Consider the following 13,373-nt stretch of genomic DNA (forward strand, 5'->3'; position numbering starts at 1 on the left):
GCTTTTGAGCAACATCTGGCTTTACTCCTGAATTACAAGTAGCTGCAGCTTTGTGGTATTTTATATGCAGAGGTGTTTACAGAAGAGGGAAATACTGAATATGAACAAACTCCCTACCAAAGCATACTGTGTGTTTATGCCAATAGGTGTGCATGCTGAGTATGGGTTATGTAGCAGCTATATATTTATTGCATTCAAGTTAAAAAATATATATTGCTCACTTTTCTAAAATTTTTCTCCTCAATTTTGTCCTGGCTATACTGTTCTATAAGTGTTAAAACATGAGTTTATTTTAGAATGTGAGATTCTGGGGGGTGAGAATAATTGTTGTACTTTAATATCAATACTAGATGGTACACGAAAACATCACGTCTCACAATGGTTCTTCAAGATCAATTTACAAATAGAGCAACAGATGCACAAACTTTTGATCTTCAAGTAGTGATTTTTCTTCAGCTACTAAAACAAATCAGTATTGATACTGCTCACGGAATCCATAATATAATTGCTTCTATGTCTAGTGGGTTTAGAGCAGAGATATATTAGGGGAGTCAAGTTGTCAAAGGATGTGAAGAGGTGCCATCTCATTTAAATATGAGACAAATTAAAAACAGTAGCTCCACTTGGGTTCATGGGAAGGTGGCAATGAATTACCCATAGCTGCTCAAGTCAAATAATTTTTTATATCAATAATCTAAATGAAAGAAAATTCTGGTTGTTCTATCTAGGACAGATAGTGGGAGAAGCTGAGGTTAGGAAGCTACGTGCTCTGAGTCACAAATTAACAGGTCTGATTTTATTACCACTGTATTACACTCGTGACAATAATCACTTTTTACTTTGCTTTTTAAGTGTTTCTGACTTTCTCAAATGTTCCCAGCTAGTCAATTCATCTTTTATCTGCACTATGAAAATGTGCCTATAGCAAGACACATGCTAAAGATATATTGACTGAAAACAAAAATGAATTGCAAATAGAAATATTTTTCTATTAGGGTGTCATGGGGAGTATAGGATTTATGCTTTTAAAAAGGTGAAAAGGCTGGGGAAGATTAAGCATAGTGGTTGGAATGATTTTTCAAGTTTGTAGGTCATCAGGCAAGAAGTGAAAGGAGCATCTTACTGACCAATGTAATGTTTGGTGTCATCCTCTTCTCCCCTTCTTAGTAACTGGGTGGTCTTTTTTACTGATGTGTTTGCCTCAGGCTGGTCTTTTCCCTTTCCTTTGGCAACCTTGGCAATTGGGGACTTTTTCTCCTTGGGAGATTTTGCTTTCCCTTTATCCTTTTCTACCTTAAATCTGTCTTCTATCACCTGGAAAGACAGAATACTTTTGGTTAAACCACACAGTGAGCAGGCAATGGCTTTTCTACTGTCAGACGAATTAAATCTTTATTTCATTCAATCACTCCTTTACTCACTGATTCATTCTTCAAGCCAGGATAGTGGAGATTCCAGGTTGAGCCTAAGCTGTGAGAAGGCACATCAAGTACAAAGACTAGAGGGGTGGATGCTAGGAGACTGTCACACACACACATTTTTCTGGAAGGGAATTCATCTTAAAGGAGCCCCCCTTGGCCTAATAAACAACCTCAGTTAATGGCTGGCAGGGAGAGTGGTGGATTCTGAGTACATTGTGATGGCAGGGACTTAGGTTTATCAAGTAGCCTAACCCTGGGGTCTCCATCTGGGTCTAACAAAGGCTTTCTTTTCAAACAATTGCCAAAACCTTTGTACATTATGTCGTAATGTAATTACACTTTCCATTCACGTGTTATAAATACATATTGGTTGAGTTCATTGAAATGACGTGGTAGTATTGGACCATACAGAAGATCCAGAATATGCTTATGTTATTTATTTTTCCCATGTTCAACAAAATTGGGCACAAAAATAACTAAACTAAATTACTGTAGCAACATTGGGGGTTCTGTATTTTCCTGAGGTCGTGAAACCAAATTTGAAGAACTCAGTCCTAAGACATTAGAGACAAGGAAAGTAGAAGATATATTGTTTTGGCACCCAGCTAACAGAAGGTAGCTCAGGAGGGGAGAGGAGCGTCTGCCTCCTCTGCGTGTTTTCTGGATGTTGATGGTTCCAGAGAACCCCAGTGTTGGATTTTTAAAAATCTTTTTCGCCACTCCACGTGGCATGTGGGATCTTCGTTTCTAGACCAGGGATCGAACCCATGCCCCCTGCAGTAGTAGCGTGGGGTCTTAACCACTGGACTGCCACGGAAGTCCCAAACCCAGTTTAGCTGTAGCACCCGGAGGAAGCATCAGAGGTGCCCATGGACCCTCTGTGCATGGCTGGCACCTGTGGCTCCAGTGGTGGGGAAACTTGACCTCCCCACCACCTGCTCCTCAACAGAGGGAAATATCAGTGGAGGCTGCAGATGCCACTAATAGCCTTGGATAGAGGCAGCAAGGAAAGCACAAGGTAAAGTACACGGGTATGAAAAGCCCCAGTGTTTCTCTCTGCACCAGATACAAATTGGCCCATAAAAACAGGGTTGGCATATGCTAATGCATATATATGGAATCTACAAAAATGGTACTGATGAACCTAGGGGCAGGGCAGGAATAAAGATGCAGATGTAGAGAACGGACTTGAGGACACAGAGGGGAAAGGGGAAGCTGGGATGAAGTGAGAGAGTAGCATTGACATATATACACTACCAAATGTAAAATGGATGGCTAGTGGGAAGCTGCTGCATAGTGCAGGGAATTCAATTCGATGTTTTGTGACCACCTAGAGGGGTGGAGTAGGGAGGGTGGGAGGGAGGTTCAAGAGGGAGGGGATATGGGGATATATGTATACATATAGCTGATTCACTTTGTTGCACAGCAGAAACTAACACAACATTGTAAAGCAATTATACTCCAATAAAGATGTGAAAAAAAATAGGGTTGAGCTCTATCCTCTTGAGCTCCTACTCTACTGGGGAAGAAAGAGAAAAAAGCACATGAACAGAGGAACAAAAGTATGACTGAAAATTTTCACGAATTTTATGAAGGATAAAACCCAATGTAGTAATAGACACACAAGTCACCACTCGCTAGTAAGCTGGTGATGGAAGGCCTCTGAGGGAGTGATATTTGAGTGAAGACCTGAAGGATGAGGAGCATCCATGTGAGAAGCAGGGAAAGGTGAAGTGTGTGCCAGAGGCCCTGAGTTATAAAGGAGATGGGTATGCGCAAGGAGCTGAAAGGAGGTGAGTATAGCAGGAGAATAGTGGGCAAGGGCAAGAGTGGCCAGGATGGGGCGGGGAAGGTAGGTCATGGGCCAGGTCATCCAGGGCTTTGGTGGGGGCTGGTTCACAAGTTTATATTTTATTAAAAATGCATTCGAAAGCCCATAAGGGTTTAAATGGAGGACTACTGTGATTTTGCAAGATAGGAAACCAGGACACCAGTAGGGAAACTCTAGCAATAGTCCAGATAAGACCTAACAGTAACTCAGATTAAAGTGTTGGTAGAGTGGAGAAAGGTAGATGGATTTAAGATCTATTGTGGATGTTGAAATTACAGGGGTTGAAAGATTAGAAACAAGGAAGGAAGGAGGAGGCAACAACGATAATGCTCTGGATTTAGTTTGAATAACAAGTTGGTTGATGGCGCCACTCACAGAGACAGAAGCATTGGGGTGAGAAATAATTTTTACTTAAGGTGGGCAGACTATTCAGAAAGATCTTGTTAAATCTGAGATGGTCCTGAGATGACAAGGAGACAATTGAATACACATGTTCTCCTCTCAGAAGAGAGATGTGGCTGGAGTTACAAATTCAGGTGTGGGTGACATAGAGATAGTAATTAACTGCACGGGAAGAAATAAGACCCCCTGGGAAAAGAGCTCCCAAGAAATATGAGAATTGAAACTGGGATCATGCTGGAAACTCCAATACTTACCAACTGGGTATAGGAGGGGATGTGGGTAAAAGAGAGAAGTGACTTAGAAGGTAGGAAAAATTACAGAGTATGAAGCTAGAGAACCAAGGGACTGAAAAGTATGGGTAGTTATAGGCTACATTATGGAAGCAGTTATGATGGAGTGTGGAGGTAGTTAACACAGAGGCAGGAACAGTTGGGTGACCACTTGTGTGGACAACGGCTTCAGGAATCTTCCTTGTGAGCATGATGCACAATAGCCAAGACATGGAAACAACCTAATGTCCATCAACAGATGAATGGATAAAGAAGATGTGGTGCATATATACAGTGGAATACTACTCAACCATACGAAAGAACGAAATAATGCCATTTGCAGTATAGATGGACCTAGAGATTATCATACTAAGTAATGTAAGTTAGAAAGAGAAAGACAAATACCATACAATATCACTTATATTTGGAATCTAAAATATGGTGTAAATGAACCTATCTATGAAACAGAAACAGACTCATGGACGTAGAGAACAGACTTGCTGTTGCCAAGGGGGAGGGGGTGGGGGAGGGAGGGAGGGGGAGTTTGGGGTTAGCAGAGGTGAGCTATTATATAGAGAATGGATAAACAACAAGGTCCAACTGCATAGCACAGGGAACTAGATTCAATATCTTTTGATAAACCATATTGAAAAAGAATATTTAAAATGCATGTATGTATGTATAACTGCATCACTTTGCTGTGTAGCAGAGATTAACACAACACTGTAAATCAACTATACTTCAATAAAAAAGTAAAAAACAAAACTAATGTAAATGCATTAAAAAAAAAGGAAAGAGAACAGCCTTAAAAGAAAAAAAAAGACATTTGCTTGTAAAGGGGAACTGGGGATCTGAGATTGTTCAGTGGATAAGTGGGCAGAAGGGGAGTATAACGTCAAGCTATGTATGTATGTAAGTAAAGTCAGGAGATATTGTCTTTGCAGGCTGATGGAATGATCCAGCAGAGAGGGGGACGTTGAAAACATGGGGGAGACTAAAATCCTTGAGGAGAAAAGATGGGATAAGATGAAGAGAATGTGTCAATAACTGGACTTTGATAGGAAGAAAGGCAATTTCTCAGTTTAATGAAAGGAGCAAAGAGGGGATGAGTGGCTGGGTGTAGGTGCAAGAAAGAGAGAGGTCTTGATGGTGTTGGGGGAATGTTTCAATGTTTTCAAGTGAAAGATGAGGCAAGGTTATCAACTCAAGATGGGCAGGTATGAGGTAGGAGGTTTGACTAGAGAAGATAATGTGAGTCATCTCAGAAAGTGGGAGAGCCAGCTTACTGAAGATATATGGTAGAACTCTCTGCCAATGTGGAGAGCTTATTGGAAATTTTGAGATTGTTCATTGAAAATGAAACCAGAGCCCAAATCAGTGCCCCTGACTCCAATCAGCTTGGAGGTACTGGTAAGATTCGTGCAAGTAGGAGCTCTCCCAGCCACACCTTGGATCATGGTGAGTCCACTAGAGGGAAAAACACCTGTACAGCTGTGAGGTGGACAGCTAGCCTCACCATAGAGAAGTCCCAACTTGGCCAAAAAAAATCTGCCAGAAACTTCTACAGCTATCATTGGAAATAAAATGGCAGGGTGATCTTTAGAACTGAAAAGAAGAAACTGTTTTAGATTAAATTATTCTAAAGTTCACCTTCATTCATTTCATTCAACTTTATATATGCATTCATATTCCATCATTCCAAAAAACACTTCCTGACTGCAGTGGACATTTTTTTCCCAGTAAGGCAGTAAAAGGGCCCTCTGGCCCTGCAGGTTCTCCTAGGTGGGGTGTAGGACCTGTGCAGACACATAGCTCTCATTCCTTTGGAGTCTCTCTAGCAAAGAGAGACTACAAGGTAAGCAACTTCCTGAGCCCTTTATCCTGTAAGGTTTCTTAGGATCCTAGAGGAAGCAAGGCTGATCACAACCAAAATTTCAAAGTAAGTGGTAACTTAGCAGAGACACAGCTATACAGTATGATATGTGCTTTCTAGACATCATCATCTTTAATTTGTTCTCACAAAGCAACATGCCAAATGGGTAATTATTCCCACTGTATAAATTAAGACCAACAGTTTCCTTCACAAGCACACAGCTGTGGTAGAGACACAAGTTGGTGTGACTCCAAACCTCAAACTCATTTTATTTCCATGGTTCTCCTGTAGCCTCAGCCTTCGACGCCCTTGCAACTTTCTTCTCCATGCTTGTCGGCCCTCTCTACTCCATCGTTCCAAGGGCTGAATAATACTAGCTGAATGCTCTTCTGTTTCTCCGTGTGCTTCATTTCCCTCAGCTCCTCTTTCCCTCTCTTTCTTTTTGCCTTTGCATTCCCTTAGCAAGGCCAAACTTGGTACCCTGGAGACAAGCATGTTCTAAACTAATTTCCAGTAACACTGAAATTAGCAATATTGATCTCCCTCCTTTCACAAAAGCATTTAAAAAGTACTTCTAAATCCTGATTTACTTCTTTAGGTATGTTTTTAAATTCTAAAAATAATCAGTACTGAAAAACTGGAAAAAATCATAGAGAACTTACAAAAATCACAATTCCACCATCTAGAGAAGATGAGTGAAGAGGCTACTATGATGCATTCTTTCAAATTATGTTTAGGCGTCATTTTAATGTAATCGTTATTGTTGTCTCTATATAACTTAGTGTTCTGCATTTTCCATGTAACAGTGGATGTATGTTTAATTGGTAGCATATCAAGAAGTATTGCTATGTAAAATATTCCTCATAGTGACTATATATGTGAGTTCCTGGTGTGCAGAGACACTAAATGGTAGAGAACAGAAGCAAATGAAAGCACCTGAGTCCTCCTGGGTGCCAGGGGCAGGCAGAGAAGTCCTTGGTAAATTTCTGAACATGTTCTTTGCCCTACCCAGTCCCCACTACTCCCCTGTGCCTGACTCTAGTGGTGGTCTCCCCACTCCTCTCCTGTATCCAGTCTGTATCTCCCAACCTCCACACCTGAGCTGAACCAGGATAGTCCCTTTGTTCCTCTGCTTCTGAACAATGATTGACTACTTGGCCCCTTAGAATTCTACTCTGGTCAAAAGGTCCATCCTTTTCTACTAAGCCCTAGTTGCAGGAAAATCACCTCCTATCTCCTTCCCTTTCCCTCTCTTCTCTCACATTCTGAATAAGCCCCTCCCCTCTATGGGTTTACATCTTGGGATTTAAGGGCGGGAGTGGGGAGAAGTGAACCAGGTTTGCTGAGCCCCCTTCTAAATCATAAGCTAAAATTTGTTCAACACCAACCTCTTTTGCCTTTCTTGCTTTTGGGTAGCATAACATGCATGTTCCCATTTAGGGTCATCTACTTACAACTGAAAGAACTCAGAGGAAACTCTTGCCAATTCAAGATAAAAATTTAGGAGGTGTGTATCTAACAGGCCCCTCTTTCTACTGTGTTTGGGGAACACATACTCCTCAGCATATGAAGCGAGAGTCAAGTTCATTACAGAGTACATTTTCTTTAAAATGCACTGTGTACCAAAAGCATCTGGATGCCTTTTCCTCCTCTGGGAAGGCTTTGGGTAGGCATGGAGATTTCTTACCAGTTAAGCTACATAGCAGATGTGGGGCTCTTGTCTTAGCAACAAATAAAACTGTATTAGGGTTTCACACACTCACTTGAGTATTACGTGACACCTACCTAGAATCCTTAATCTTGTTATTCTCACCTCTTAAAAGGAAAAATACAAAATTCTCCCTCTCTGGAATTGGGCAACCTAGTTATTTGATGTTTCAAAAATATTTTAGACTGTATTTTATTTCTAAATTACTTCTTAATACCCAAATTCAAATACCTTGATGGGTATTCATTCTGTTGTTTTTCACAGTGAAAGGGAAGTAAATGGTAAAAGTCAGTGGAACTGGTGGTAAATACCTATACTTCCACTTACTTATAGATAATAGCACATCTACATATTTGTGTATAACTTTGTGCTTCATATATGTTCTATCATAAGATTCCCACAATAATATTATTAAGGATATAGATAAGAAAAGATGTCATAGCAGTTAAATGACTAAGTCACCCCACTATTATGTGACTTATGAGAAACAGGGTCTATCTTCTGAGTGCTACTCAGTTCTCTTTCAAGATATCACTCTATCGCATAAACAATCTATTGGTCACAGATGATGAGAGGACAATAGATGGACTGAAAGAAATGTATGGTGTCAAGTAAGTTTGAGAGAGAATAGATTAAACAATGTTAAAGAGATTTGTTTTCATGAAACTCCTCCATCTTTAATAAGCTAATATAAAGTTAATTTGAACAGGGGGTCATTTGTTATCTTTTTTAATGGATAACTAGGTCTAAATGGTTCCAGAACCTATTTTGGAAAGAAAAGGTTGTGGGAACATTTGGGGGCCCAATTAATCCATTTCTATAAATGTATGCTAAGGAAATTATCCAAAATATGAAGAATTGTATACGGTAAGGTTGTTCATCACAACATTTTTTACTATGAAACAACACAGAAATAATGGAAATGTTCAACAATAAAGGAACTTTAAGAAAAGTATGGTAGTCAATAGAATGTCACCTAGCCAATAACAACGATAGATGTGGATGCTGTGATAATGAGAAAAAATTATGGTATATTTTAATTGAAAAAAAATGGATTAAAATTTCTTTTTACACTGATTACAGCTATGTAAAGAAACAAATCCACAGAAACAAAGGAAATATACCAAAATGTTAACATTAGTTATAATAGGGTTATGGCATTATGAACATTTTGTTTTTCCTTTTCTATATTTTCTATTTCTTTCCCCTCTCTGCTTACCTACCAAATAGAAAATATAATGTATGGGATTGAGTTAGGAGCTTGCTTTTCTAGAGAGTGGCTGAGGTGTAGAAAACGTAAGCCTACGAATATACTGGGTTCACTCAACCAAATGATGCAATCTAAAGATTGCACAAAGTCCTGGGGTGCCACATTGACATCTTCAGGGTGCAATTCTTCATCCACAGACTCAGAACATGGCCCTGTCTGTGTGTGGTGGTGGTGAGGGAGTGGGTCTGATGTCTACCTGATGTCTGTATCCTGCATGATCCTACGTGATTTAGAGGTTTTAGCACTGGATCAGCCAATGCTATCCAACTTCAACATCCAGAAGGGCAGAGAGAAGGGCTAAGGATGTTTGAAATAATCCCAGGAAGTCTCTTTCTAAGAGATTCTCCCAGAGACCAGCTCATTTCTGGTCAGAGGGGTGGGATAAGAAGTCAGGATTCCCTTGGGAATTGGTGGTTGGTTAGCTCAGTGGCCTTTGTCTTTGGTGGACTTTGTTCCTTTCTCTGACCAGTCTCCTCCCCCGGTTAACCTCAGGATGTTTTATGCAACGTGGAATTACATGATATAATTAGCGAGTTGGTAGATCCCACTGAGCAAAGCCATTTGCTCCTTCAAAGAAGCATCCCTGGGAAGTTCTCTACTGATTGTGAGCCAAGAGTGCTATTTTGCGTTAATTATTGAGACACACTCAGAAGGGGTATGTACAGTGGTTAAGAACATAATCTTAGAGTCTGACAGTTCTGGATTTAAATCCTGAGTAGTTATTTAGCCTTGGGAAAGTTACTTAGCTTTTCACACCCTAGTTTCCCCATCTGCAAATTGAGAATAATACTCTGTAACTCATAAAGTCATTGAAAGCATTAAATGTTAAAACACATGTACAGAGCTTAGTATAGTGGCAAGCAGTCAATAATGGTACCTAATTACTATTATTAGCTGCTGTAACTGTAGCTTTTTGTATTTCAAAATACTGCTCTATTTTAAATGTGTGTGTTTCTTTACATTTTTCCTGAAGTCTGTAAAAAGGTTTCATTAATTAATAGCATCCCAATTAGGAAAGTACTGCTCTAGTTTACAGATAAGCCAGCCAGGGACTCATTTATAATTTACCCTGAATTGTTGAATTTTGTAGCTCTTCAGATCCAACAGTTTTGTTGGTAGTATCCTCATTTCGATAATCCAGCCTCAAAGAATTCCATCCAGTTAGTGAGGCAAGTTATTCCTTTCCTGAAACCACACGGGTCCCTCTAAACTGAGTTTCTGCTCTTCCTCTGTTTGATTTCTTAGAATAGTTTCTGAAGATTTTAACCACAACTGAATCAAAACTAACCAGCCTGTAATTTCCTGGTATGTCCCTATGGCCTTTCTTTTAAAACAAAACACACATACAAAATGGCATTACATTGGCTGGTTTCCAGTGTTTCGGGGTTTTAACTGGAGTAAGCTGGAAAACGTCTGTGAAATTTACCCTAATTTCTCTTTGTCGGTCCTTTGGAGCAGGCTCTGGGTTGTTTGGGCTTCTTCATGATATCTGATCAAATTTAGGTGCTTTTAATTTTGAGATGTTTTAAGAAAAGTTTACCCATACCATCTGTCCATATTCTTTACTGCCTGTCTTCCATCTAGTCAATTCTAGGACATTGAAAAATAAGGCAACTTGTACTAAGTAGATAAGCCAGAAAGAGAAAGAACTGTTCTGCTTTTATATAAAAGATATGCTAAAAATATCCAAGAAAATATGGACTGGTTATTTGAATTCACAAATTAAAAGCACAGTTAGAATATATTTGGATCCTTTCCTAAAAACTATCCAAATGTTCTGAACTCAACTCAGAGGCACAGCCTAGATTTAATTTGGCTGATTATTTAAATGGGTTAATTTTGCTTGTATTATAGCCGTTTTAAATCGTTTGATGATTAAATGTTTTCTTTTAGCTGAATTCTCAATATATTTTAAATATTTTGATTCACAATGAAGTGTTTTGGTTTTAAAAATGTTTATAATTAATATATAACATAAAAGTTGGAGTTAAAAAGAAGTAAAAATGTGAAAAATACTGTAATATTCAGATAATGACTAAATTAAAACATGGTCAGAATAGAAACCAAGCAATTTATTTTAAAATTATAATGAACCTTATGAAAATATACGTGCTCAATACATTGTTTCTCTAAATGTTTGTTAAGTTAATGAATTAACAACAAATTGATAATGATATAACTAAAAATGCAGAATAAATGTTGAGATAATGATGTGCGCAAGGAAAACTTATTTCTAAACAAAACACTCTCTTATTCAGATTTTAAGATATAATAAAATCTAATTTGGGATTAATTATATGAAAGAATCATATTCAGAAGTTCTGAAATGCTGAAATACATTTCTAGAAATAAAGTGTATTTTCTTCATTATATGTATATTTGGAAGTAATCAACAAGATGTTTCTGAATATATAAAAGTTTTGAAATATATTCAACTTATTACAATTAGAGGAAGGGATTTGCCTCTCAGAAAATTTATATGCTAAAGGCTTCTAAACTGTACTTCTAAGAAATATCTTCCTTGTGTTATTTTTTATAATATTAATTATCCAGCTAACTTTCTTCATGGACAAAGCAAATGCAATGTTAAGCATAGCCTGGACTAAAGTGTTATAAATTATTAAAATTAGTGGAATCTAAAATAATGATATTTTCACTGTATCTGGCTATTGTAACTATGTTATTAAGAAAAGTTTTGATGGTTAAAACAGAATCAAAGGGCTTCCCTGGTGGTACAGTGGTTGACAATCTGTCTGACAATGCAGGGGACACGGGTTCGAGCCCTGGTCTGGGAAGATCCCACATGCCGTGGAGCAGTTAACTGGGCCCGTAAGCCACAACTACTGAGCCTGCGCGTCTGGAGCCTGTGCTCCGCAACAACAGAGGCCGCGATAGTGAGAGGCCTGCGCACCGCAATGAAGAGTGGCCCTCGCTTGCCGCAACTAGAGAAAGCCCTAGCACAGAAACGAAGACCCAACACAGCCATAAATAAATAAATAAATAAATAAATTTAAAAAGCAAGTTAAAAAAAAAAAAAACATTATCAAATATGTCGTATACGTTACATTTTTTTTCCATTGGGTTAAAAGGACAGGGATGTACTCATATTAGTAGTTTTTGTCCTCAGCGTCTCCCTAGTATTTTCTGTAATTACTGCAATGGATATTTTTCAAGCATTCGTTTTTAAAAATTCAATTCCAAAAATTCAACATAGAAGATACAAAACATTCTGGGTTGTACAGATGTAAACATATAACTAGTATTTAAGAGAAAGCAACCGCATATATCTTATGTTGATGTTAAAAAGCCGAAGAGACAGTCACTCCCCTTGCAGGAATCTCAGAATCTCACCCAGGGTTCAGAAAGAGGAAGAAATTGGGTAAAGCCCTCTTTCCTTTTTTTTCCATTTTCTAAACCACAGTGTGGTGTCAGCTTTACATACTTTATACTTATTTTGCTTTCTGCTAAATTCCCTGGCTGACAAGCATTAACCTCCGTTGTACCAAATGACCTGCTGGGCAGTGTTGTTGAAATGAACATAGATTATATCATCATCCTTCCATCAACTCCCTTAGTCTTGCCTTTACCGAGAATATTTTTCTGGAGAGTTCTCCCTTCCAATCAGTTTTCATCAATTTATTTAGTACTGACTTGTGTGGTTGCAACTCAGAGATTTGGGGCTGCTGTTTTGGGAACCCAATCTAATGAAGACATCAAATTAGATTATGTAATTGCTGGCTCTTAATTGCTCAAAGAGTCCTCTTATGCATCTATTACTTTTTTATTTTTATAAATCTAAAATTGAACTCCCAATTCGTTAAGAGTCTTGAATTTTCAGCAAATAAAGATAATTTCCGTATCCTCAGAATCTCATAACTGTCTTATTATATTGTTCACATTTCAAAAAAATGCTGAGCAAAATAACAGTGCAGAGATATCTTTATACTGTTAGTTTTAAAAACATTTCCTCGGTTGCCAGGATATTCCATTTATTGTTACTTAAAATTTGTTAACTGAAATCTAAAACCTACTCCTATTACAAACAATTACCGACTTAAAACAGGTGGCAAACAAGGAAACTGACACTCTTAATGTGTTATGTATATTTGTAGGTGCTGTGGGAAAGCACAAAGCAAACAGAAGGTGCAAGAATTTTTGCAGGACTTACAGTCTACTTTTTGTAATTCCGATTCCCATGTGACAGTGGAATTTTACAAAGACAGGAAAAGATCTTTCTATAGTAGTTTCAAATTTTCCAATTTTTCTTCTGCCAAGTCTTAGTGTCCCTGAGTACTTTTTAAGGTACGAATCTCCTGTACACATTGGAAAGAGCTTCATATAGATGGAAAACTATACCATCAATTGTTTTCAAATAAGTAGAATTTTTCTGGGGACAATACACACCACCCTAGTAAGATGCTAAATGCGGAATCTCTTTGAAAAACATAAAGCCCTATATTATAAATTTAAGGTGGCATTATTATTTTTTTCTACAGTTACCCTGTCAAGAGTTCAATTCAAATAGGAAAGCCAGATTTGGGGGGGGGGTCTTACAAAGGGGAAGCAGGTATTACTGGAACATGTTCACTTTTCTCTTCT

General features: G+C 38.3%; 1 protein-coding gene across 1 annotated transcript in view; it reads right to left on the minus strand.

The window, feature by feature from the left end:
* Nucleotides 1-13,373, minus strand: part of SPAG17 (sperm associated antigen 17) — a 229,029-nt gene that overhangs the window by 159,149 nt on the left and 56,507 nt on the right. Inside the window, exon 5 of the mRNA XM_067030751.1 lies at nt 1,128-1,314. Coding sequence (XP_066886852.1) covers nt 1,128-1,314 — 187 coding nt within the window. The remainder of the gene's footprint in view (nt 1-1,127; nt 1,315-13,373) is intronic.

Source organism: Kogia breviceps, chromosome 1, assembly GCF_026419965.1.
Source record: "Kogia breviceps isolate mKogBre1 chromosome 1, mKogBre1 haplotype 1, whole genome shotgun sequence".
Classification (NCBI taxonomy): domain Eukaryota; kingdom Metazoa; phylum Chordata; class Mammalia; order Artiodactyla; family Physeteridae; genus Kogia; species Kogia breviceps.